The 27,933-nt window shown below is 49.1% G+C and overlaps 1 protein-coding gene across 1 annotated transcript in view; it reads right to left on the minus strand.

Moving 5' to 3' along the window:
- The window catches only part of OBSCN (obscurin, cytoskeletal calmodulin and titin-interacting RhoGEF), a 134,137-nt gene that overhangs the window by 10,388 nt on the left and 95,816 nt on the right, over window positions 1–27,933 (minus strand). The window contains 19 exon segments of the mRNA XM_060092645.1: window positions 4,674–4,787; window positions 5,366–5,543; window positions 5,697–5,855; window positions 5,932–6,096; window positions 6,180–6,296; window positions 6,636–6,792; window positions 7,561–7,734; window positions 8,013–8,095; window positions 8,221–8,421; window positions 8,808–8,947; window positions 9,102–9,218; window positions 10,524–10,591; window positions 10,887–10,959; window positions 11,380–11,598; window positions 11,851–11,949; window positions 12,089–12,121; window positions 12,776–12,973; window positions 13,129–13,253; window positions 13,477–13,555. Of these exon segments, the coding sequence (XP_059948628.1) occupies window positions 4,674–4,787; window positions 5,366–5,543; window positions 5,697–5,855; window positions 5,932–6,096; window positions 6,180–6,296; window positions 6,636–6,792; window positions 7,561–7,734; window positions 8,013–8,095; window positions 8,221–8,421; window positions 8,808–8,947; window positions 9,102–9,218; window positions 10,524–10,591; window positions 10,887–10,959; window positions 11,380–11,598; window positions 11,851–11,949; window positions 12,089–12,121; window positions 12,776–12,973; window positions 13,129–13,253; window positions 13,477–13,555 (2,499 nt within the window).

Below are 27,933 nucleotides of genomic sequence, written 5' to 3' on the forward strand. Positions count from 1 at the left end.
TCCATGGACTTCTGGCATTCCTGCACAGTCAGGTCCTCTGGGCAAAGACCTACCGCCAGCACTGACATCCCAGGAGCCATCCGGGGCAGCAGAGACAAGCCCTCACCTTCCTTCCCTATGAGACATTTGTTTGTCTTCCAGGGCCATAAGTCACTTCTCGCTCTGGAGGGAAGGAAGGGAAGATGTGCCAGTAGCCCCAGAAAAGCTCGGCATCTCCTAAAACTTGGGGGTTCTCTCTTGTGGTACAACCCACTGCATGAAGCTGACATCTGGTCCCTGGATGTGGAGATCAAGGCATGGGCAGCCCATGCTGCTTTTGCTGTGAGAAACAGCCTTTGTCTCCGACCTGGGCTCTTGTGTGTTTTGTTTGTATCTGGCTGGCAGGCTGGCTTGCTGGCTTGCAAGCCATGAAACATCTCAGACCCTTCACAGTTTCTGATCTGCAATTTTGGCAGCAAGGGGGGGATACCTGTCAGAGACACAGCATCCCCAAAGAGAAAGAAAGTGGCCCGTGGACCAGTTAACAGAACATGAGGGAGGTCCATGGGAATCAGTGGTGAACATACTGACCACACTTCATGGTTAGCTGGGCAGGAAACAGCTATTTGCTGTGAATGGAGAGAAACTGCACAGGTGGCTGAAATCTGAGCACTGAGAAGTGGGTTCAAAGACAGACACTTGGATAGTGCCTTGGTTGATGTACTCTTTCCTTGCAGCGGGGACATTGCTGGTTCAGCCTCAGGTCAGCCCCACTTCCCAACAAATATTAGAACCCATGCTGAGTCCCAGGAAGGTTCCATTCCCTTCTTACCCCAGTCACAGAAACACACACCTACACCGGGTGCAAAGAGAGAGCCATCACCAATCCTGATGGGCAGAATGCAGGCAGGAGCAGGGCTAGAACTCAGGGATGAGAGGCATGGGCACCAAACACGTGCAGCATTCTTTTAGAGTTAACAGTAAAGGACCTCAGTGTTTGCTGTGAACCCTGGCTCGGGACAACCCCCTGATATAGACAAACCTCTATGGGGAACCTTCAATAGCTGGCACATGGGCTTGTGGCACCTGGATGTTGTCTAGAATGCTGGTGACACACTGGAGAAGGTGATCCGAAGAGATGTAGGTGCTTCCTGACAGGTGGCCCTGCCTCCTTGGAAAACTCACTCAGCCCTTATGGGAAGACCCAGAAAGAGGATGGGAGATGTTACCATGGCTCTGGGCCAGTGGAAACCCCTGCTAAGTGGACCCCATCCCAAAGGTCGCCACCATGCAAGTTAAACCCCTGCCAGGCAAGAGGCACAGAGCCCCTGAGAACAATGTGATGTGGTTTTTAAGTCAAGCGGTCCCTGAAGCTAAAACAGATGGGATCGGTAGTGACAATCTTGCTGCCCCGTTTAGGGCTTTGAGTGAGCCCCAAACACTGGATATTACTGAGTTATGGAAGTGTGTCTTGTTCCATCCCTGGCCCCTTCCTCATCCTCCACCTTCACCTCTGTGAAGAAAAATTATCAGAAGTGGGTCTTTGTCTCCCTGTGCCCAGAGGGACCAGAGGCCCTACATGCCCATCGGATATGCCAGGCACCTCAGGCAGGGTTCTAAGTTCTCCAACTTAGATTTTGATGGCTCTGCTGGACACAGGCATCTGATTCCACTGATGGGATGTGAGCAAGGTTCCCAGAGAGCAGGAAAAGTAATGTCACCTTGGGGTCAAGTCAGGGTGCTGTGACTGTGGCTTCTACCTCTGGACCCTGATGTTTGCTGTTCGGAATTCCCTGCTCCACACAAGGTTGGGGACAACCTACACTTGGATAGGTGGCTATAGAGCATGTAACCAGGTCCAGCCCAGCAAACTGTCACTTCCCAAGATTGCCAACAGAACCCCAGGAGGAGAAAGGAAGTTCCAGGCCTCCTGGGTGATGTGAAAGGAGCCAAGCTAAGGAGAGAGGCCGAGTCCAAAATCAACAGCCAGAGAGAGAGTGGTGGCTGGCAGGAGATTGTCACCAGCCCAGTCCAGTCACTGGTCCTGTGGCTCCAGCTGGCTTGGACAGGGTGGCTGTAATAGGGTCTGCTGTGCAGGCTAACAGCTCCCGGTGGGAGTCCTGGGCATTGCAGTCACCTGCTTTTCCTTCCTGCTGGCATGCAAGGACCAAGACCAGAAGTCCCTGCATTCGCACGGGCATGATCTCTAATACACATCGCTGGTGCTCTCTGCTCCCTGCTGGCTGCCCCCCTGGGCAGGGGTGTGGATCAGGACTTGGCCCCCTCCCCCGACACTCAAGCTTCCGCCAAATGAATGACATTTTGCTGGCTGGTGAGTCTGATTTCTCCTGCCAGAGGCTACTTTTCCTGGCAGAGGTTATGTGCTCACTGACCTTGAGATGTTGTGAACGCCCTGGCTCTGTGGTTTGACACTAAACAGGCTATAGACAGGTGGGTTGAAGACACCCTTCCTTGGGTCCATGAACCATGGAGGCAAAGTGAGGCCACTGATAGGGCTCCCACCAGGGTTCCTGCGTGGAGCCGTTGCATTGCACGTGGCACTGGGTTCCAGTGCATGCCAGACAGGGGACTGCCAAGAGAGAGGCTCTGAGATGAGGGGGGTGCACATCACTTGGGGTGGACCCCCCATCTGCCAGATGGGTGCCTCTCAGGGCCATCTGTGGTGTTTCCAACTGTGATGCTGCTTTAGGTCGGTGAACGGCCAGCTCTGGCCACACCACATGGCTGTGTACGCTGCCTGGACCACCTGCAGTTTGAGAACCTGTGACGTCTCTCACAGAAGCTGCCCAGCATGAATTGACCGTCTGACTGTCCCTTGCTTCCTCTACTCACTGGACACAGCTGTCCTCAGAGGGATCAAAGCCTGCAGGCTGCTCACAGTGTAATGGTCAAGATGAAAGGGACAGTGGATTGTCTGGATACAGTTGGGAACCTGGGATCCCACTGACTGTTCCTGGGCATGGTGCATCCCTCATTCCCCTCAGACGCAGCCCGGCGGGCACACTTTCCTGGGGGCAGCCCAGCTGAAAGGTGGCAGCCGAGAGGCTCATTCTTACTTCTAAATAACTTTTATGGAATGGCTTTGTCTCTCTGGACCCATCGTCACAGGTGCAAGTTTTGGGTGTGAGAAGGGATGGCAGGGAAATGGAGCTGCACTACATATGAGTTCTGTGAGGCAGCTGGGAAGGGAGCGCCACAGACCCCAGGACCCCACAGACTCCAGGACGATCCCCAGGCTGCTGCGGGGGACCAGCTGCTGCTCCACTGACTCTGGCCTGAAGCTCTGACAGTGGGACTGGGACGGCCCCTCTTTCATGTCCCAGCAAAATGCCCCTGCATGTCTTCTCCAGCCCCATTCTTAGCCATTCATGGGTGAACAAACGCCCCAGCTGGTTGTGAACAAGCAGGACAGGAGGACTGACTTCCCTGGGACAGCCCCTCCAAAACCAGGACGGAACTCGGCTACTGGGACTGAACTAGGGATTCAGGATTTACCTGCCAGCCCGGAGGAGACCTACCTGCCAGCCAGGTGAGGCCTAATAAGAGTATCTTGGTTTACCTGGGAACCTGGACCATGCCAGATGGTCTATGTCACACTGTGATTTAGGGTGGGGGCTTTAGGCCATACTGCATCAGCTTGACCTCAGAGGGGCCAGAGATTGAGGTCAGCCATGCAGGTAGTCAGCCTACGTGAATGCCCCAACAGAAACCCTGGACCACAAGGCTCAACAAGTGAGTGTCCCTGGTTGGCCACACTCCGTGTGATGGCACACATCCGTACTGACAGAACAGGCATGTCCACACAACTCCACTGGGGGGACATCTGGACCATACCTGGATCCCCAGCTGGACCCCGCCCCATGTGCCTCTTCCCTTTTACTGCAGTAAACCAGAACCCTGAGTGGAACGGCTCTGCTGAGTTCTATGAGTCCTAGTGAATCACTGAACCTGAAGGTGGTTATGGGACCCCCAACCTTGTCGTTGGTGTCCAGTGAGAATGGTCCTGGGCTCCTGAACTCGGTGTTCCTGGGGACCCCCAAACTTTGCAGCTCCCATCACACACAGAGTCAAGTCTGAGACCCAAACGGCAGCCCTCGAGGCCCAGCATTCCCCAGCCTCACTCCCCACTGCACCTGCCTCAGCGCCTCCCCCTCCCCTCTCCTCCTGGAGCCTCACGGCCTATCTGGAGTTCCTCCAACATGTCTGCATGATGGCTACTCTCTGCCTTGTTTCTCTGGCTGGTCACAAATATTACACATTTGTCTATGTGCTTGTCACCTGTCTCCTCCCCTAGAAGGTCAGCCTCCTTGGACAAGGTTGACCTGCCTGTTCACTGCACCTTCCCTGCACCTGGAATGGTACCTGGGCACTCAGCACAAACATATCAAATGAGAGAGCCAATGAGTGAGATTCGGTGGTGGGCAGAGTCACTGCGTCAGAAACACGATGCATACCTAAGCAGCCTCCGCCTCTGTCCCCCCTCACCCACCTGTGCACACTGGCCAGCCTGTCTTTGATTCAGGAGCAGGAAATGGGAACAGGAGGTCTGTCTCTTGTGTCCAGCCCCTCAGCCAGACCCCACCCTGGATCCCTGGTCCCCTGCCCAGCCTGAGTCCCTCTGGGCAGCTCTTGCTTGTTGCAAGATCAGTATCCACTGGCCCCCAAAGGCCTACCTTTGTACCAGCTCACAATGGGCTTGGGTGTGCCCGTCACCCGGCAGGCTAGTTTGACTGTCTCGCCCAGCTCAGCCGTGCAGTCGGCCAGCTCCTCTTCGAAATCCGGGGGGCCTGGGGATACATACACAGGGTCTGGAGCATTTACCCGTCCCCTCAGGTGCACACCTGGCAGGGCCAGAGCCCCATGACCAGGGATGTGGTTGCAACAGACACCACCCCTCGTGAGCCTGTATCCATAGTACCACACTAGGGCCTGGATGGGCATTAGGGCGAGCGACACAGGTTGGCTGTATACTGGGGAGTGGTAGGGACTGGGGGAAAAGAGGGCATGTTGAAATGGGATCCTCTCTCCTGTTCTAAGCGAGGAAGCAAAACCAAGACTTCTGGGCCCTTCCCATCCCTAACATAGTCTGGGCACCTGCTTTGTGCTGGAAAGCCCTGAGTGAACCTCGAGGCTCCCCTCAATTCTGGGCAGGGCCAGCCCTACACTCTGACTAAGGGCTCCTGAGAGGCTGGGCTAACCAAGGGTAGAGAGAGCCACTTGCCCCAGAATTGAGCCCCTTCCCTTGTGCCTGCGGGACAGGGCACCAGGGCTCAGGACCCGCCCACCTGGGTGCCCGCAAGCTAGACAGCCAGGCTGAAAGGTTCAGCCTCCCATCCAGCCTCGCCTCATGAGCCCAGGCACTCACGCCACACGGGCAGGGCCAGGCGCTGCTGGATGCCACAGATCTCCTTCACCCAGGAGTTCTTGGTGATGACCGTCCGTGCCTGCAGCAGGTACTTGCGTACTGAGTCCTCCCGCTCATGCCAGACCTCGAAGGCACGGTCATCGCCCTCCACCTTGTCGTTCAGGTCGATGCTGCTCAGCTGTGGGGAGAGGACACAGGCTGAGTGCCCGGATGCAGGCTGGGCCATGGTCACCCAGGACAGGGCTGCAGGACCGGCCACCCGCCTCCACCTGCCCGCACATCCCGCATGGCCTCCCTCTGCCCACCCAGGCTCCGCTGGCACCCTGCAAACCTTCATCATGTTCCGGAAGACGTAGCTGAAGGTGTCAGTGCGTGAGTCCCGCCTGGGCTTGCAGACCACCAGGTGGTGGCGGAACAGGAAGACGTGCCGGTGGTGGCCCTTCCACGGCATCCGCGCACCCGGTGTCCCCTCCCACACGATGAAGTGGCCCTGGGAGAGCGGTGAGCCTGTGGTCAGCCAGGCCCAGCCTGGAGTCCAGCCCTCCACTGCAGCCCCAGCCCCAGACCTGGCGGATGGGCTCGCCTAGAGCCTCCAGGGTGCCCGGGTAGTTCTCGATGAGCGACACGTGCAGCTGGTTGTCGGCGCGCTGCGGCAGGGCGGACAGCACCGCGTAGGCCTGCTCCAGCAGCGCACACTGCTGTCCGTTCCGCGCCTTGTTGCGGATCAGCTCCTGGGGGAGACTGCAGGTCAGGGCGAGACCTGGGGTGGCGGGGCACGGGGGTGGCCCCGCAGCCCCTGGCTGGCCCTGCCTACCTTGAGGAGGGCCTGGTACTGCTGGATCCGCTCCACCGGCTGCTCCAGGAAGTGCTGCAGGGACGGCGGGGGTGGCTGCGAAGGATCTGCGGCTGACAGCACCTCCTCAGTGTATTTCTGTGGAAACCGCAGGGCTGGGTTCAGGGCGGGGGGGCACAGCCTCCAGATGGCTTATGTCCCCAGAGCCCCAGAGCTGGTGGATCGGGGTCCCACACACAGACCCTCCTCCCCAGGTGGGCCCCACCACTGCCCCAGGTGATGGCTGGTGTCATTGTCTAACAGGTGCAGAGCTTGGGGTTGGCGGCGGGGGGGACCCTGCCTGCTTTTCTAAGCTAGGGGCCAGGGGGCCTGGGCAGGCTGAAGTGGGGCCTGAGCAGGGTCAGGGAAGATGATCTAAGAGCTGAAGCCAGCATCAAGCCTGGCGAGTGGAGGCAGGGCTGACGGGCAGAGGGGCACCTTGTAGAACTCCTGCACGGCCGTGCTGACCATCACCGACTCAGCCTGCACTCGGCCCACCAGGAACTCCAGATACTTCTCAAAGTCTGCCTGGTTCTTGATGAAGCACATGGCCACGTCGTCATCCGTGTCGCAGCTATGCAGCTCCTGTGAGAAGCTGCCATGGAGGGGAACAGTGGTCAGATGAGGGCTGACATCAGGACCCTCACCCACGTCCCACAACCCAGCCCCAAACCCTCAGGTTTGGGAAGAAACAGGCTCCTGCCCAGGGCCGGGTTCCTGTGGATGACAGTGAGCGTTCTGGGTTGTGAGGGACATGCATATATGGTATTTCCGGGTGTGCACTTATGTGCAGGTGTGCAAGCACGTAAGGGAGTACGTGTCTGTGGGTGTACATGTATTCATGTGTGTGCCATGTACATGTATGCCCACATGTGAAAGGCTGTGTGTGTGTGTGTGCAGGTATGCACATGTACTTGTGTGTGCCCATGTACATGTGTGCACACATTTCTGGGGTATGTCTGTGTACTTGGGTTGCAGTGGGTAGGTGTGTCGCAGGCACTTCTGGGGATAAGCCAGGTGCACGTGCCTGCATTCCTGGGGACACGTGTGACAGGAGTGTGGTGCACCAGTGGGTGAACCAGGTCATCAAAGGCTCTGTCTCTTTCCGACTCCTGCCCACTCTCCTGAGGTACAGTCCTGTCGGTACACGCATGTGCGAGTGTGAGCATCCACGTGTGTATGCACATGTGTGGTGTGTGTCCACGTGTGTAGGCATGTGTCTTGTGCATGTATGACTTGTATGTGCACACATGTATCTACACATGTGAACAGTGTGTCCAAGTGTGTGTCTAAGCATGTGCGTGTATACATGCATGTACACACAGACCGGGGAAGAGCCTTGAGGCCCACCCTGCATGCCCACCTGCTGTGGAAGTGGCTGATGTCCTGCACATTTCGGAAGATGACTGCCTTCTGGCTGGCCACGGCCGTGGGCACATGGGGGCAGTGGTCCAGGTACTGCATGTGGTGGTTCTGCAGGAACTGCAGCTTGCCCACAAAGGCCTGCTCTGAGCTCAGCAGCTCCTGGATGATGGAGCTGGGTGGGGAGACAGCCATGAGGGGAAGACCCAGGAGCTCAGCTGCTGAACCGGGCACTTCCAAGTCACGTGCATCCTGCTGCCCACTTTCAGAATGGGCCTGGCAAGCTGGTGGAGGGAGGGCACCCTCACACACCAGGCAGCCCCACCACATGAAGTTTCCAGGCAAGGTCCCGCCGGCTAGAGGCCAGCCCCAAGGGACTTGGGTGTAATTAGCATCTTGGAGGCCTCCCACAGGAACCCAACTTCCCACAGCTCCTGCCCGGTGGCCCCTCACCTCAGCCTTGTCTTGTACTCATCCTCCGATACAGCCTCCCCGGGGAACTCAGGGGCCTCAGCTGGCCCCCACTCAGGTGACAGCTGGTGAGAGACAGAAGAGGGTCATAGACAGCCTGAGCACTAGCCTGTCCTTCCAAGGTGAGGCTCCCACCTTCATGGGGAAGGGGGGTACAACCCCAGGACCACCCTTCCAGCCATCTAGGTACCTTGAGCCGCCTGTCCAGGTAGGCAGGAGACACCCAGCCTTGCCGGGAGAGGCTGGACTTGGTGGGTTTGGTACGCACAAGCCAGCGCAGCGGGTGCGCTGAGTCCAGCACCTCCACATACTGGCCCTCCCGCAGCAAGATGGCATCCTGCTCAGCCCCCAGGGGCAGGTAGTCAGCCATGACCACATAGATGTCAAAGATCTGGGGGGGAAGTCACTGAGTCAGACCCGGAGAGGGGCCAGTGAGCCTCCCAAGGCCCCAGGCTACAAGGCCTCTGGAATTAAGTGCAGAAGAAGCAGCCATCCTGAGATTCCATGAAGCTCTAGAACAGGCCCAACCCATCTCTACTGATGGAAATCCTACTGGGAGTGCCAGGTGGCCCACCCCAAAGGGACAAGGAGGAACCTCTGGGGTGCTGGGGGTGTCCTGGGTCTCAGTGGTGATATTGACCACTCACGTAGGTGTGTGCCCCACACCTCCTCTGCCCCAGCTCCCCCAGCCCCCGACACCAACTCCACCTTCACCCTGCCCCCGACACTCTCATACCCCCTTGCCCACCCTGCCCCACCCCTCGCCTGCCCATGCACCTCTCCCCGGCAGTCTCCATCCTCGGACTCTGAGGATGACTCCTGGATGCTGGAAGAGGGGCGTGACCGGCCATGCCGGGGGGACGCGGACGGCGTCTTGCCCTCCTCATCGCTGTCACCTCCAGGTACCTGCAGCGTGGCTGGGGGACACAGGGCACATGATGCCTTCGAAGGGCCTGCCCCCCATGCCGCCCTCCCATGGGTCTACAGGGCGTTCAGGTGAGAAGGGGCCCCAGTCCTGGGCACTCAGTCACGGCCACCCCTGGACCTCGCTCCATCACCAGCCACCCTTACCCTGTGTGATCTTGGCTGACACCATCTCTGTGATCTGTGAAGTGAGCTTCTTCAGGAACTCCTCCGTGCCCACCTCGGCCAAGGACAGGTGGCCATAGGCCTCTGCTGCCGGGAGCTCTCCTGGGGGCCAGACCCTAGCTCAGCCAGCCGTGTGCTCCACAGATGTGCCCGAACACCCACCTCCAGGCCCGTCCTGGGCTTGGGGGTCAGAGTAGCCAAGGGACGCACAGACTTGGGCCAGAGCTGCCAGAAGCAGGGAAGGCTGACCACGACTAGGGGTCTCTTTGGCTCAAGGGCAACTGAGCCAAGGTGTGACTTAGGGGACCACAAACTCCGGGATGACAGTGGGGGCAGCAGGTGGCTGTGGGGAGAGCAGGCAGTCAGGGGACAGCGGGTAGCCAGCATGGTTGCAAGGCGGTGGGCAAGGGCAGCTAAGAGCAAAGCTGGGTAAATGGTTAGGCTGGGGTTGGAGCTTGGAGCTGTGGGGTCCCCAGTGGGGTTTGTGCCACCTCCATTCCTGTTGGCCACTTGGCCGCTGGTCTGGGAAGGGGCTCAGAAGGGACGGAGATCACAAGGACCTCAGCCAGGCAGTATAATATGAGGGCAGGTCCTGGACACTGAAGGCAGGGGGCAGGACCCCAAATTGTGGCCCAAGGGCTGGGGGGCCAGACCCCTGGCAGCTGTGGTTTGATGGCTTCAGGTTGGCCTTGATGGAAATGGAATCCTTTGCAGGTGTGAGGGGCTGGGAGCAGTTGCCGGGGTTACGGGGGAATGAGGGCGGCTTGGGATGGGGGCAGCACAGGGAAGGCAGGGCTGGGTAAATTAACAAAGCAGGTCAGTGGAGAAGTGATTCCAAAGGTGGGCAATGGGTACATGGGGTGCACGGCTCCCTCTTCTCGACTTCTGTGAAGACTCAGTATTCTCCATAAAACAATTTTTTTAAATATGCTAAGGTGCTGGGGCCCTGTGCAGGTGGCCAGGAAGCAGCTGGACATGTCAGGGGGCAGGCACACTTAGGAGTAGGGGGACCCAGCTTGGGGGCAGGGGGAGAATCCCAGACAAAGTGGGGGCCCTGCCGGCAGCATATCCAGCACCCGCCTCCCCAAACTGCCCTCATGCCAGCCCTGACTCAGCAGCTGCCTGCTCCTAGGCATCCATACAGCCCCCTGGACATGAGCTCTAAGCTAAGGGCTGGCCCAGCCCAGGGGCCCCCGTGAGCTTCCACATCCTCGAGGGTCAGAAATGGCCCGGAGACCAACCAAAGCTCAGAATTAGGCCCATAAGAGGGCAGGGAGGCCCAGCCCAGAGCTAGGCAAGCAGGTGTTCCTAGGGCCACACGGTCCTGGGGCTTGTCAGCTGGGCAGCCTCCTCCACACCCCCTGTCCCCCACCCCACACAGATGTGTGCCCACCCAGCCCGTACCTTTCCTCTGCCCAGCGAGGTCAGTGAAACCTGAAGGTTCCGACATCTGTTCAGAAACAACTTGGGTCCTAAAGGGGGAGGAGGTATCCTGAAGGGCCTGACAGAAAAGAGGGTCTGGGGGCAGTGGGCCTTGATGCCACAGTCGGGGCCCTGGGGAAGTCCTCTCTTTACAGTGGGGACCCAGCCACATGGCCCAAGAGGGCCAGAGCTGGGCTGGGATCTGTGATGGGGCTCCCTCCACAGCAGCAGCACTGCCCCCCGCCAGGGCCAGGACCCCACTCTCCCAGGACCTGCACTCCCGGGGCCCACACTCCCGGGACCTCACTCCTGGCCCCTCTGGCTCTTGAGCAGCCCCTCACTCACCCCTGCAGGAAGGTGGAGATGAGGACCTCCTTCACCCCGGCCTGCTCCTCCGCTGCCCCAGCCTCCTTAGGTACTGTCAGGAGAGCAGGGTGAGCGACCAGGATGACACCTCATACCCTCGAGCTCTGATTCTGATCAGGAGCCCTGCCAGGGATGCCTGGACCACTCCCCCAAGGGTCATCTGGAGCCCCGAGGAGTCCTGTCATCTGGAGCCCTGAGGAAGACTGTGCCCAATGTCCCAACTTGGCCCACGGTCATCCCACCACTGGTAGGGACGGGAATGGGGTCTGCACTTGACTCACCCACCCTGGGAAGAGCTGAGAGGGACCCAGGAAGAAACCACTCAGGACGGCAGGCGGCTTCCAGGAGGGTCTCAGCTGGCTGAGCGGAGCCCACAGGGTAGGGGGTAGGAGCTGGCCCATGAGCTCTGAGGCTGCACACTACCCACACTGCCCCTCTCCCACTCCTGGCTGGGTCACCCATGCCCACTCACAGCCAGAGACGTGCAAGCTTGCGGAACAGAGGGCCTGGCCAGCAGTGTTTGTGGCGATGCAGGTGTAGGTGCCCTGGTGCTGTTGGTCCACATCCAGAAGGACCAGGCTGTGCTGCTGGGCAGAGCTGGCCACTGTGTAGCCCGGCGTGTGGCGGCCGATCCACAGCACACCCTGCTCAGCCTCCTCCCGCAGCCAATGCACAGCTGGGGGCGGGTCTCCTGCAGGCAGGAGTATATGGTGGACAGTCTCCCCACACCAGGAGGGTGGCTCTGGGAGGCAGGGGTCACCTCTGAGCCTCCCTAGGAGGGTCTTGAGTGGGGGCAGGGAGGGGACCTCCCTGGGGGCTCTCCTGAGTGGGACAGGGAGGCAGGGGTCACCTCTGAGCCTCCCTAGGAGGGTCTTGAGTGGGGGCAGGGAGGGGACCTCCCTGGGGGCTCCCCTGAGTGGGACAGGGAGGCAGGACATCTCACCTTCAACCTTCACTGAGAAGGTGATGCTGGAGCCCTTCTTGACCTTCTTGGAGGTGAACTTCTCCAGGAATCGGGGTGGTACCAGATGTTGGTGTACATCTGGAGAGACATGGGGCGGTTGGTGGTAAACAATGCAGAGCCCCAATTCCACGTGGTCGTCCCCCTCACGCACCCTCACTGAACCTGTCCCCAGGGCCCACCCCACCCTCCCTCCCTCTGCCCTCTGGAGTCGGCTCACCGAATGCTGGCTTCTCTTCTGGTTCATTGGGGCCTGAAGAAAGCACAGAAGTCAGATCTACAGCACCAAGGTGCCCCCTCCCCTGAGTGGGCCTGCCTAGCAGGGTGTGAGTCCCGAAGGTGGCCCCGCCCACTCCTACACACAGCTCCTTTCCTAAACCTGGCCATGTAGACATGGAATTCACACTCGGTCCCCACGGACCAGATGGAATGTTACCCATGCCCGCCCAGGAGTCTGGGGCGTTGCTCTGAAACTAACTCGGGGATGCTTGTGCTCAAAACGCCACACTGAAGCAATGCCGCAGGCAGTGTTGGGTCCCTAGACCAGGGCAGATTTGAGCAAGACTTGGAATCACCTTGAAGTGCTCAGAACTTTGGAAAATAAGGAAGTTCAGACCTCTACTCCCCAAATTACTACCCGCCTCTTCCTCTGCAGTCTACAGAGGGCCCCATGCTTGCCTGGGCCTACTCCACCAGCTAGCTACCCTGTTTGCTGGTCAGTTTTCATGGCCCCCACACCCTCTAAGGGCCCATGTTCTCTGGGAGCCAGCTTCTGGCCACCTGTGACTTCTGCACACTGGGCCAGTGACCACCGGGCACTAGCTCCCAGGCTTGCCACAGCATGGTTTATAGGTGGACATCAAACTGGGTGTGGACACCAAGCTCTGCTGCATCCCTAAGCACCCACCTCGGACCAGCAGCCGAGCAGACGAATAAGCAGCACCCACGGTGTTGCTGATGTAGGCCGAGTACTGGCCAGCATCCTCGCTGGTGACTGAGACAATCTCCAGGGTGTGCAGTGTCTTCCTGTCCTCCATGCAGATGTGTGCAGATGCAGTCAGGGGCTGCCCATCTTTGAACCAGTACAGTCGAGGAGTGGGGTAGCCTGGGGCCGCAGGGGGAGTGGTTAGCACAGGGCCACAGCCCAGTGGGCACCACGCCCTCCAGAGGCCCGCAGAGACCCCTGGGTGATCTAACCCTAACCCTAACCCTCCCTCTGGTGGGAGGCAGCTCCTTTCCCTTCATCCCTCTCCCCCTTACCTTTCACCTTGAGCTGGAACTTGGCCAGATGCGTGCCGGGGGCCACCTGGAGGTCTTTCAGGTCCTCCACGACCTGCGGCAGCTGCCCCTCCTCTGAGGTAGACTCCATGCCCTCCTGCTCCCAGCTGGCAGGGAGAACCAAGAAGAGGCGGATGTGAGATGGACCAGTGAGGGGTCCAGGACAGGAGGGGACCAGGGTCAAGCATGGAGGGCTTCTGAGGTCTCCTCTTTCCTGGACAGAGACTGCCGTGGCCTAGTTGAAGCCTCCAGGATTTGGATACTGTCAGTCCAAGCCAGCATTGCCACCCCCCGCAAAGGGCCCAGGACCACCCCTGCATGGCCCTCTACCTGGACAGGTAGCCTTGGGCGCTGAAATAGGATGAGGTTTCCGTGGCATCCACAGCAGTGTCGTAGTCGGTGCTGGTCACTGAGGATGAAGGGTGGAGCTGAGGCGAGGCCTGCACCCCATCTGCCCGGGGAACGGGCCCCACCCCAGAGGCTACCTGATTCTCACTGCGCAGCCATTCCTGGGAGTCACTCACACTTCTGAGTCAGAAGGCATGGGGGACACAGCTACCCTGTGGCCCCTCCTTGTCCCCAGGCTGTTACCAGCCCATGTTTCCAGGCCTATAACTAACTACAAGACCCAACAAATTATAAATACTGGGCTTCATAAATAGCAGACAGTGGCAACGACAGCATCTTACAGTTCCAGCCAACTAAGGAACAAGGATAATTCAGGCCTCAAAACCAACAGCTGGGGACTTCAACTTCTAGCCACAATGGAGAAGAGGGGCTGGATTTACCTTCTGCTAAGGTCTGAATGTTGTGTCCCCCCCAAATTCATATGCTGAAGTCCTAACCCCCAGCATGACGGTGTTTGAAGATGGGATCTCTTTGAGGTGATCAGGCTTAGATGAGGTCATGAGGGTGGAGCCTAATGAATGGGATTAGTGCCCTTATAAGAAGAGACCCCTTGCCCCTTCCCCCGTGTGAGAACACAGTGAGAGGATGGCCATCTGCAGTTCAGAAGAGGGCTCTCACCAGCACCCAACCATGCTGGCACCCTGATTTCAGACTTCCAGTCTCCACAACTTTAAGCAATAAATTTCTGCTATTTAAGCTGCACAGTCTATGGTACTTTGTTATAACAGCCTGAACTAAGACACTGGCCCCCTGAAACAACCAAAGGGAAACAAACACAATACACAAAACAATGGTTGTGATGTTGTGATTTATAATAAGAAATATATGTTTGGTCTTCCTCCTGTTCCTGACTCAGAGCTCCTAAACCCTTGGAATTTCCTAAGTGAGGAGAGGCACAGAGGTGGGGTTTTTTATGTTAATGAAGTGATTTTCCAAAAGCCCCTAAGGATGGGGGCTGGTTGCCAGGGTAAGCAACCACGTGACTAGAAGGTTGGGACCCCCTGACGTCCAGGGAGGGGAGAGGGGCTGGAGATTGAGTCCAATCCTAGGAATAAACCTACCTAAGGAGGCAAAAGACCTGTACACCAAAAACTATAAGATGCTGATAAAGAAATCAAAGATGACACAAACAGATGGAGAGATATACCATGTTCTTGGACTGGAAGAATCAATATTGTCAAAATAACTATACTACCCAAAGCAATCCACAGATTCAATGCAATCCTTATCAAATTATCAATGGCACTTTTCACAGTAGAACAACAATTTTACAACTTGTATGGAAACACAAAAGATCTTGAATAGCAAAAGCAAACTTGAGAAAAGAAAAAAAAAAACGGAGCTTGAGGAATCAGGCTCCCTGACTTCAGACTATACTACAGGGCTATGGTAGTCAAGACAGTATGGTACTAGTGCAAACACAGAAATATAAATCAATGGTACAGGAGAGAAAGCCCAGAGATAAACCCATGCACCTATGGTCAACTAATCTATGACAAAGGAGGCCAGAATATACAATGGAGCAAAGACAGCCTCTTCAATAAATGGTGCTGGGAAAACTGGGCAGCTACACGTAAAAGAGTGAAATTAGAACACTCCCTAACACCATACACAAAAATAAACTCAAAATGGATTAAAGACCTAAATGTAGGGCCAGACACTATAAGACTCTTAGAGGAAAACATAGGCAGAACACTCTTTGACATAAATCACAGCAAGATCTTTTTTGACCCATCTCCTAGAGTAACAAAAATAAAAACAAAAATAAACAAATGGGACCTAATGAAACTTAGAAGCTTTTGCAAAGCAAAGGAAACCATAAACAAGATGAAAAGACAACACTCAGAAAGGGAGAAAATATTTGCAAATGAAGCAACTGACAAAGGATTAATCCCCAAAATATATAAACAGCTCATGCAGCTCAATATCAAAAAAACAAACAACTCAATAAAAAAATGGGCAGAAGACCCAAATAGACATTTCACCAAAGAAGACATACAGATGGCCAAGAGGCACGTGAAAAGATGCTCAACATCACTAATCATTAGAGAAATGCAAATCAAAACTACAATGAGGTATCACCTCATACCTGTCAGAATGGCCTGTATCACAAAATCTACAAACAATAAATGCTGGAGAGGGTGTGGAGAAAAGGGAACCCTCCTACAATTTTGGTGGGAATGTAAATTGATACAGCCACTATGGAGAACAGTATGGAGGTTCCTTAAAAAGCTAAAAATAGAACTGTCATGTGACCCAGCAATCCCACTACTGGGCATATACCCTGAGAAAACCATAATTCAAAAAGACACATGCACCCCAATGTTCATTTGCAGAACTATTTACAATAGCCAGGACATGGAAACAACCTAAATGTCCATCAACAGAGGAGTGGATAAAGAAGATGTGGTACATATGTACAATGGAATATTACTCAGCCATAAACAGGAATGAAATTGGGTCATTTGTAGAGACATGGATGGACCTAGAGACTGTCCTACAGAGTGAAGTAAGCCAGAAAGAGAAAAACAAATATCGTATATAACACATATATGTGGAATCTGAAAAAACTGTATAGACGATCTTATTTACAAAGCAGAAATAGAGACACAGACGTAGAGAACAAACCTATGGACACCAAGGGGGAAAGGGAGGGTGGGATGAATTGGGAGATTGGGATTGACATATACACGCTACTGATACTATATGTAAAATAGATAACTAAGGAGAACTTACTGCACAGCACAGGGAACTCTACTCAGTGCTCTGTGGTGACCTAAATGGGAAGGAAACCCAAAAAAGAGGGGATATGTGTATATGTATAGCTGATTCACTTTGCTGTACAGTAGAAACTAACACAACACTGTAAAGCAACTATACTCCAATAAAAAAAATTTTTTTAATCACCAGTGGTCAGTGATTTAATCAGTTGTGCCTGTGTAATGAAGTCTCCCTAAAAACCCAAAGGGATAGGGTTCAGAGAGCTTCCCGGCTGGTAAACACATGGACACTGGGGGAGAGTGGCATGCCTGGCCCTGCCCCTTCCCACGTGCCTTGCCTATACGTCTCTTCCATCTGGCTGCTCCTGAGTTATACCCTTTTATAATAAAGCGCTGATCTAGTAAGTGAAATGTTTCTCTGAGTTCTGTGAGCCACTTTAGCAAATTATTAAAACCCAAGGACGGGGGCCATTGGAACCTTTAATTTATAGCATGTTGGCCAGAAGCACAGGTGACAACCTGGACTTGCAGCTGATATTTGAAGTGGTGGGGGAGGCAGCCTTGTGGGACTGAGCCCTTAACCTATGGGATCTGATGCTATTTCCAGGTGGATGGTGTCAGAATTGAGTTGAACTGTAGGCTGGTGTCTCAGAGAATTTCTTTTTGTGGGAAAAAAAAAACCGCCCACACATTGGAATTGGGTACAGAGTCCTCAGAATGGTTAAGAGGAATGAAGGACAGTGATGTACTAGAGATAGGAAACAACAGTGAGCCCTACAATTGCCCCAGCTTCCTGACTTAAGTTTACACGAAAAGGAAACTGAGGCAGAGCCAGGCAGACCCTGAGTTGAGGAGACAGAGATGATGTCCTGAGAGACAAAGGCAGCCTGTGCCCATGGAACAGAAAACCAGAGAAGAGGAAGCTGCACAGCGAGAGGGACCCCTCCCTCGAGGATGCCACAGAGCACTGATTGGCACATGCACACAGGAAAGAGCCATCTGAAAGGACTAGAGGAAGTAGCACCAGAGGAGCACAAGGGCTGGAATAATGTCTGTTTACCGTCAGATTAGAAACTTTCTTAATTCACAGGGCATCAGGTTGAGTACTCAGGAACACTGTCACTTCAGCAGATGAAGATGATCAGCTTTGGACTGAGCACTGCCTTGGCCCCACATAACAAATCACACAAGCCAGACCCAAAAGGATCAAGGTGCTTCCAAGTAACACACTGTATTGCTCAAGAAGACCTGCAGAAACACAAAATATCCAGCTCCCAACAGGGTTAAATTCACACTGTCAGGCATTCAGCCAAGAATGTCCAACATGCAAGGAGGTAGGAAACATACAACCTATAATGTGTAGAATAATCAATTGTCAAAACCAAGTCAGATTTGACACAGATGTTAGAACTGGGAGATAAGGACATTAGCACAGGTATTAGAACTGTATTCCATGTGTTTGAAAAGTTAAGATGAGATATAGAACATATAAAAACAACTCAAGTAGAACTTCTAGAGATAAACAATGCAATGGATGGGATTGATAGCAGATTAGATACTACACAAGAATAGTGAACATAAAAGCACAGCAATAGAAACTATGAAAAATGAAATGCATAAAGAAGAATTTTATTAATAAAAATGGAAAAGGATTATTAGTAAGCTGTAGTACAACTTCAAGTGGCTCGATTATTTGTAACTTAAGTTCCCAAATGAAGGGGGAAAGAAAAAATATTTGAAGAAATAATGCCTCCCCCAAATTTCAAACTTAATGAAAACTATTAACCCAAAATTCCAAGAAGCTCAATTAACTGCACAAGGAACATAAATAAAGACAATTGCACCAAAGACTATGATCAAATTACTCAAAACCAATGACAAAAAAAAATCTTAAAAAGTATCCAGAGATCATGTTTGCAGAAATTGACAAGCTGATCCTAAAATTCATAAGAAAATGCAAGAGACTCAGGATGGTCAAAAAATCTTGAACAAGAACCAAGTTGGCAGACTCACAGTTAAAAATTTCATAACAATATTATACATGGCTACAATAGCAAAAGGGTGTATTAATGGCATAATGACAGACATCTGGATGAATGGAATAGAATTGCGAGTCAGAAATAAACCTACACATTTAATAGAATTTCGTTTCTGACAAGAGTTCCAAGACAATTTTATGAGGGAAAATAGTTTTTTCAACAAATAGTGGTGGGGCAACTGGATTTCCACAGGAAAAAAATGAATTGGGGCCCTTACCTCATACCATATACAAATATGAACTCAAAATGTACCAAAGACCTAAATATGAGAGAAGAAAGCATAAGTGTAAATCTTTATAACTTTGGATTAGACAGTGGTTTCTTAGACGTGACAAGTAAAGCATGAGAAACCAAAGAAAAAGTAGATAAACTATACTCCATCAAAATTTAAAACTTTTTGCATCAAAGAACAATCAAGAAAGTGACAAGACAACCCACAGAATGGGAGATAAGCTTTGAAAATCGTATATCTGAGACAACTAGGGCACGTGCCGGATGCTGGTGGGGGACCCCAATGCCCAAGGAGACAGGAAGAACCCCCAAGCAAACCGGCAGGACATGAGGGGACTGAGGGGGAGGAGAAGTGGAGGCTGGACAGGACCAGTGCCCCTGAGGGGTGGCTGAGCGGGGGGAGGGGTTCCCATGCCTGGAGGGACCCATGGGGGCTTGGATCAGAGGGCAGCGGGCCCAGCGTTTCCCCTGCCCAATTGGCTGGGAAGTCTGCCCAGCTCTCGGGCCAGGTCCTATGCCCTCAGAGGTCCCCTCCAGGCCAGGTGGGTCCTGGGGATGTAGGAGGGAGGCCTGGGAGATCAGAAGAGGAAGGGGGAGGGGCCCTCTGGGACCAGACGAGCAGGAAAGGAGCAGAAGGCATTTGCCCCACCCACTCGAACCAAGGAAGCCTGCTGGGCTCCAAGGTGGGATCCCCCACCCTCTGAGACCAGAGGCGGGAGACACGCCTGGGCCCCTTCTGTTCTGTTGAGCCTAAGCCCCACACCCCACACCCCCCAGGGCCTTTTCCAGCCCTCTGGTTCCTAGGCATAGGTCCCAACCACCGCCTAAACCTCGACCCTGCTTAGGCCCTGCCCTCCATAGCCAAGGCCTTTTCTACCTTTTTTTTTTTCCTCCTCCTCTTTTTTACTACTGTGATTCTGTTTTACCTTCCAGTTACTGTTTCATCTATATTTTTATTTTTATATTTTTTCTAACATATCTGTTAGTTTCCTAGTCTAATTTTATTTTTTACTTTGTTATTGTTCTTTTTTTTTTTTTCTTTTTTTTTGCCGTCCTGTGTGGCTTGCAGGATCTTGGGTTCATAAGCTGGGGGTTGGGCTGAAGCTCCTGTGGTGGGAGGTCTGAGTATGAACCACTGGACTAACAGAGGAACTCAGACCCCAGGGAATATGCATCAGAGTGAGGTCTCCCGGAGGTCCTCCTCTCAGCACCAAGACCCAGCTCTACCCAACAGCCTACAGACTTCAGTGTTGGAAGCCTGAGGCCAAAAAACCAGTAAGACAGGAACACAATCCCACTCACAAAATTAAAAAAAAAAAGAGATAGCAAGAAAAATATGTCATGGATGAAGGAGCAAGGTAAAACCCTGCAAGACCAAATAAATGAAGAGGAAATAGGGAATCTACCTGAAAAAGAATTCAGAGTAATGATAGTAAAGATGAACAAGAATCTCGGAAATAGAATGGAGCCACGGATTGAGAAAATACAAGAAATGTTTAACAATGATCTAGAAGAACTAAAGAACAAACAAACAGGTGAACAACACAATACCTGAAATGAAAAATACACTAGAAGGAATCAATAACAGAATAACTGAGGCAGAAGAACGAATAAGTGAGCTGGATGACAGAGTGGTGGAAATAACTGCCGAGGAGCAGAATAAAGAAAAAAGAATGAAAAGAACTGAAGACAATCTCAGAGACCTCTGGGACAACACTAAATGCATCAACATTTGAATTACAGGGGTCCCAGAAGAAGAAGAGAAAAAGAAGGGGACTGAGAAAATATTTGAAGAGATTATAGTTGAAAACTTCCCTAATATGGGAAAGGAAATAGTCACCCAAGTCCAGGAAGCACAGAGAGTCCCATACAGAATAAACCCTAGGAGAAACACACCAAGACATATATTAATCAAACTAACAAAAATTAAATTCAAAGAAAAAATATTAAAAGGGAAAAACAAAAAATAACATACAAAGGAATCCCCATAAGGTTAACAGGTGATTTTTCAGTAGAAACCCTACAGGCCAGAAGGCAGTGGCAGGGTATACTTAAAGTGATGAAAGAGAAAAACCTATAACCAAGATTACTCTATCCATCAAGGATCTCATTCAGATTCAACAGAGAAATCAAAAGCTTTTCAGACAAGCAAAAGCTAAAAGAATTCAGCACCACCAAATCAGCTTTATAACAAAAGCGAAAGAAACTTCTCTAGGCAGGAAACACAAGAGAAGAAAAAGACCCACAAAAACAAACCCAAAACAATTAAGAAAATGATAATAGGAACATACATATGGATAATAACCTAGAATGTAAATGGATTATATGCCCCAACCAAAAGACACAGACTGGCTGAATGGATACAAAAACAAGACCCATATATATGCTGTCTACAAGAGACCCACTTCAGACCTAGGGACACATACAGACTGAAAGTGAAGGGATCAAAAAAGATATTCCATGCAAGTGTAAATCAAAAGAAAACTGGAGTAGCAATACTCATATCAGATAAAATAGACTTTAAAATAAAGACTGCTATAAGAGATAAGGAAGGGGCTTCCCTGGTGGCGCAGTGGTTGAGAGTCCACCTGCTGATGCAGGGGACACGGGTTTGTGCCCTGGTCTGGGAAGATCCCACATGCCGCGGAGCGGCTGAGCCCGTGAGCCATGGCCGCTGAACCTGTGTGCCCGGAGCCTGTGCTCTTCAATGGGAGAGGCCACAGCAGTGAGAGGCCCGCGTACCGCAAAAAAAAAAAAAAAAAAAAAAAAAAAAAAAGAGAGATAAGGAAGGACACTACATAATGATCAAGGGATCAAGCCAAGAAGATGATATAACAATTGTAGATGTTTATGCACCCAACATAGGAGCACCTCCATACATAAGGCAAATACTAACAACCATGAAAGGGGAAATCGACAGTAACACAATTTTAGTAGGGGGCTTTAACACCTCACTTACACCAATGGACAGATCATCCAAACAGAAAATAAATAAGGAAACACAAGCTTTAACTGACACAGCAGACCAGATAGATTTAATTGATATTTATAGAACATTCCACCCAAAAGTGGCAGAATACACTTTCTTCTCAAGGGCACATGGAACATTCTCCAGGATAGATCACATCTTGGATCACAAATCAAGCCTTGGAAAATTTAAGAAAATTGAAATCATATCAAGCATCTTTTCTGACCACAACACTATGAGATTGAAAATCAATTACAGGAAAAAATTGTAAAAACCACAAATACATGGAGGCTAAACAGTGCACTACTAAATAACCAAGAGATCACTGAAGAAATCAAAGAAGAAATAAAAAAATACATAGAAACAAATGGCAACAAAAATACAACCACCCAAAACCTATTGGATGCAGCAAAAGCAGTTCAAGAGGGAAGTTTATGGCAATTCAATCTCACCTCAAGAAACAAGAAAAATCTCGAATAAACAATCTAACCCTAACCTAAAGCAGCTAGAGAAGGAAGAACAAAGAAAACCCAAAGTCAGTAGAAGGAAAGAAATCACAAAGATCAGAGCAGAAATAAATGAAATAGAAATGAAGAAAACAATAGCAAAGATCAATAAAACTAAAAGCTGGTTCTTTGAGAAGATAAACAAAATTGATAAACCCTTAGCCAGACTCATCAAGAAAAAAAGGGAGAGGACACAAATCAATAAAATTAGAAATGAAAAAGGAGAAATCACAACTGACACCGCAGAAATACAAAGGATTATAGGAGACTATTACAAACAACTATATGCCAATAAAATGGACAACCACGAAGAAATGGACAAATTCTTGGAAAGGTACAATTTTCCATGACTGAACCAGGAAGAATTAGAAAATATAAACAGACCTATCACAAGTAATGAAATTGAAGCTGTGATTAAAAATCTTCCGACAAACAAAAGCCCAGGACGAGACGGCTTCAGAGGCGAATTCTACCATACATTTAGAGAGGAGCTAACACTGACCCTTCTCAAACTCTTCCAAAAAATTGCAGAAGGAGGAACACTCTCAAATTCATTGTACAAAGCCACCATCACCCTGATACCAAAACCAGAAAAAGATATCACAAAAAAAGAAAATTATAGACCAGTATCACTGATGAACATAGATGCAAAAATCCTGCACAAAATACTAGCAAACAGCATCCAACAACATATTAAAAGGATCATACACCATGATCAAGTGGGATATATCCCAGGGATGCAAGGATTCTTCAATATATGCAAATCAATGTGATACACCATATTAACAAATTAAGGAATAAATACCATATGATCATCTCAATAGATGCAGAAAAAGCTTTTGACAAAATCCCACACCCATTTATAATAAAAACTCTCCAGAAAATGGGCATAGAGGGAACCTACCTCAACATAATAAAGGCCATATATGACAAACCCACAGCAAACATCATACTCAATGGTGAAAAACTGAAAGCATTTCCACTAAGATCAGGAACAAGACAAGGATGTCCACTCTCACCACTTGTATTCAACATAGTTTTGGAAGCCCTAGCCACAGCAATCAGAGAAGACAAATAAATAAAAGGGATACAAATTGGAAAAGAAAAAGTAAAATTGTCACTGCAGATGGCATGGTATTACACATAGAGAATTCTAAAGCTGCCACCAGAAAACTACTAGAACTAATCAATAAATTTGGTAAAGTAGCAGGATATAAAATTAATGCACAGAAATCTCTGGCATTCCTATACAATAACACCAAAAAATCAGAAAGAGAAGTTAAGGAAACAATCCCACTTACCATCACAACAAAAAGAATAAAATACCTAGGAATAAATCTACCTAAGGAGGAAAAAGACTTGTTCTCAGAAAACTATAAAACACTGATGAAAGAAATCAAAGATGACATAAACAGATGGAGAAATATACCATGTTCTTGGATTGGAAGAATCAATATTGTCAAAATTTGTCAATATTGTCAAAATACTACGCAAAGCAATCTACAGATTCAATGCAATCCCTATCAAACTACTTACCAATAGCATTCTTCATAGAATTAGAATAAAAAATTTTACAATTCGTATGGAAACACAAAAGATCCCGAATAGCCAAAGCAATCTTGAGAAAGAAAAACAGAGTTGGAGGAATCAGGGTCCTTGACTTCAAACTATACCACAAAGCTACAGTAATCAAGGCAGTATTGTACTGGCACAAAAACCGAAATATAGATCAATGGTACAGGAGAGAAAGCCCAGAGATAAAGCCACACACATATGGTCACCTAATTTATGATAAAGGAGGCAAGAATATACAATGAGAAAAGACAGCCTCTTCAATAAGTGGTGCTGGGAAAACTGGACAGCTACATGTAAAAGAATGAAATTAGAACACTCCCTAATACCATACACAAAAATAAACTCAAAATGGATTAAAGACCTAAATGTAAGACAAGACACTATAAAACTCTTAGAGGAAAACATAGGAAAAACACTCTCTGACATAAACCACAGCAAGATCTTTTTTGACCCACCTCCTAGAGTAATGGAAATAAAAACAAAAATAAACAAATGGGACCTAATTAAACTTAAAAGCTTTTGCACAGCAAAGGAAACCATAAACAAGATGAAAAGGCAACCCTCAGAATGGGAGAAAATATTTGCAAATGAAACAATGGACAAAGGATTAATCTCCAAAATAGACAAACAGCTCATGGAGCTCAATATCAAAAAACCAAATAATTCAATTAAAAAATGAGCAGAAGACCTAAATAGACATTTCACCAAAGAAACACACAGATGGCCAAGAGGCACGTGAAAAGATGCTCAACATCACTAATTATTAGAGAAATGCAAATCAAAAATACAATGAGGTATCACCTCACACCAGTCAGAATGGCCATTACCAAAAAGTCTACAAACAATAAATGCTGGAAAGGGTGTGGTGAAAAAGGAACCCTCCTGCACTGTTGGTGGGAATGTAAATTGATACAACCACTATGGAGAACAGTAGGGAGGTTCCTTAAAAAACTAAAAATAGAATTACCATATGACCCAGCAATCCCACTATTGGGCATATAACCTGAGAAAACCATAATTCAAAAAGAGTCATGTACCACAGTGTTCACTGCAGCACTATTTACAGTAGCCACGACATGGAAACAACCTAAATGTCCATCGACAGATGAATGGATAAAGAAGATGTGGCACATATATACAATGGAATATTACTCAGCCATAAAAAATGAAATTGAATTATTTGTAGTGAGGTGGATGGACCTAGAGTCTGTCTTACAGAGTGAAGTAAGTCAGAGAGAGAAAAACAAATACCGTATGCTAATACATGTATGGAATCTAAAAAAGAAAATAATGGTACTGATGAACCTAGTGGCAGGACAGGAATAAAGATGAAGACATAGAGAATGGACTTGAGGACACAGGGAGGGGGAAGCTGGGACGAAGTGAGAGTAGCATCGACATATATACACTACCGAATGTAAAACAGTCAGCTAGTGGGAAGCAGCAGCATAGCACAGGGAGATCAGCTTGGTGCTTTGCAATGACCTAGAGGGGTGGGATAGGGAGGGTGGGAGGGAGACTCACGAAGGAGGGGGGTTATGGGGATATATGTATGCATATGGCTGATTCACTTTGTTGTAAACATAAACTAACACAGTATTGTGAAGCAACTGTACTCCAATAAATATCTATTACAAAAAAAAGGAAAGAAAAAGAAAATCATATACCTCATAAGGATCTATCGATAGTACCCAGAATATACAAAAAGCTCTTACAACTCAAAATTTAAAAAACAAAGAATCTAATTTTCAAATGGACAAAGGATTTCTCCAAAAAAAGATACACAAATGGCCAATAAGCACATGAAAAGATGCTCAATATCATTAGTCAGTAGGGAAACGCAAATCAAAACCACAATGAGATACCACTTCACATCCATTAGGACGGCTATAATTGAAAAGATGAACAAAAACAAGTGCTGGCAAAGATGTAGGGAAATTGGAACCTTTGTACACTGCTGACAGAAATGTAAAATGGTGCAGCCGCTGTGTAAAAGTTTGTCGGTTCTTCTAAAAGTTAAACATAGAGTTTACCACCTGATCCAGCAATTCCACTCCTAGGTATAGATCCAAGAGAAATGAAAACGTATGTCCACACAAAAACTTGCACATGAATGTTCATAGCAGTATTATTCATAGTAGCCATAAACCAATGGATAAACATCATCCAATGAATGGATAAATCGTCCATATACAGTGAAATATTTTTCAGCCATAAAAAGGAATGGAGCACTGATATTTATTACATGGATAGACCTTGGAAACAAGCTCAGTAGGGCTTCCCTGGTGGCGCAGTGGTTGAGAGTCCGCCTGCCGATGTAGGGGACACGGGCTCGTGCCCCGGTCCGGGAGGATCCCACATGCCACGGAGTGGCTGGGCCCGTGAGCCATGGCTGCTGAGCCTGTGTGTCCGGAGCCTGTGCTCCGCAACGGGAGAGGCCACAACAGTGAGAGGCCCGTGTACCGCAAAAAACAAAACAAAACAAAACAAAACACAAAAAACAAGCTCAGTAATAGAAACCAGACATAAAAAGCCACATATTGTATAATTCCATTTACATGGAAAATTCAGAATAGGCAAACCCACACAGACAGAAAACAGATTAGTGGTTGCCAGGGGCTGGGGGAGGGGGAATGGGGAATGACAGTCAACAGATATGGGGTTTCTTTCTGGGATGATGAAAATGTTCTGGAATTAGATGGTAGCATAACCTTGCGAATATATTAAAAACCACTGAATTATACATTTTTAAATGGTGAATTTTATGGTGTGCAAATATCTAAAAACTTTTAAATCCCAATAGAAAAGATAAGTTATGTACAGAGAAACAAAGATAAGAACGACATCATATTTCTCATTGGAAAGAATGCAAGCTAATAGATGGTGGAGCAACATCTTTAAAGTATGGAAAGTAAAAACTGTCCTAGCAAAAATATCCTAAAGAAAAGCAAAATAAAGACATTTTTCAGATATACCCACACTACAAAAATTGCTAAAAGATGTCCTTCAGGCAAAAAGAGAGTGTTACGAGATAGAAATCTAGACCTACATAGCAAAATAAAGAGTTTGGAAATGGAACTACTTAGGTAAATATAGAAAATCTCGTCTTATTTAAGATAATAGACTTGTTGTTATCCTTAATAGTTTTATTTTCCTTTTTGTTGAGAAAATTATAGATTCTCATGCTGTTCTAAGAGATAATACAGAGATCCCATTTACTCTTCACCCAGTTTCCAGTGATGTTAACTTGTCTCATAGCTATAAAAGGTGACATTGCTATGATCTCTCGATCTTGTTCAGATTTCACAAGTTTCACATGAACTCCATTGAGTATATGTGTGTTTGTTTAACTTTATGCAATAAAATGAAATTTTATCATAATTGTTGCACATGTTAATAATTTGTTCCTTTTCTTTGCCAAGTAGTATTCCATAGAATAGCCATACCACAGTTTAACAGTTGGGTCATTACCAGTTTTGGGCTATTGGGAATAAAGCTGCTATGAGTATTTGGGCACAGGTTTTATTATGAATTTGAGTTTTTATTTCTCTGGGATAAATACCAAAAAAGACAATTGTTATATCATACAGTAGCTACAGAGTTTTGTGAGCAACTGCAAATTGTTTTTCAGAGTGGCTGCACCACTTTACGCTCTCACCAGCAATGCATGAGAGACCCCATCAGGGAAATGGAAATAAAGACAGGCACATCTTCCATGTGCTTACTTGCCTTCTGTATCTCCTCTCCCTTGAAATGTATGGAAAGGTCTTTTGCTCCTCTTCTAAGTGGATTTTTAAAAAATTTTTATTGTTTAATTTTGAGCTTTCCTTTACATATTTTTTAGTCCTTTATAAGATATGTGATTTGCAGGTATTTTCTCCCAGCCCATAGCTTTTCATCCTCAACACCTGGTCTTTCTCAGAGCAAAAGGTTTTAACTCTGAGGAGGTCCAGTTTACCAATTTTTCCTTTTATGGGTCAAGTCTAAGCAGTCTTTTCCTAGGTCTAGGTCCTGAGGATCTCCTCCTACTTTTTTCTAAAAGTTTTATAGCTTCATATTTTACATTTAAGTATTTAATCCATTTTGAGCTAATTTTCACACAAGGTCAAAGTTCATATTTTTGCCTACCAGTGTTCAAATTACTCCAGCATCATTTGAAATTCCATCCTTGAATCTGAAATTCTATCCTTACTCCATTTAATTGCTTTTGCATTTTTGTCAAAAATCAGATGGATATATTTGTACTGAAGCTGTCTAGGGCCCGCCAGGAATCAGGGACAAAGACCAAATATATATTTCTTATTGTGCCACAGTGCCGTTAACCACCCACTGCGCCCATG

The sequence above is a fragment of the Mesoplodon densirostris genome, chromosome 3 (assembly GCF_025265405.1).
Source record: "Mesoplodon densirostris isolate mMesDen1 chromosome 3, mMesDen1 primary haplotype, whole genome shotgun sequence".
Taxonomy (NCBI): domain Eukaryota; kingdom Metazoa; phylum Chordata; class Mammalia; order Artiodactyla; family Ziphiidae; genus Mesoplodon; species Mesoplodon densirostris.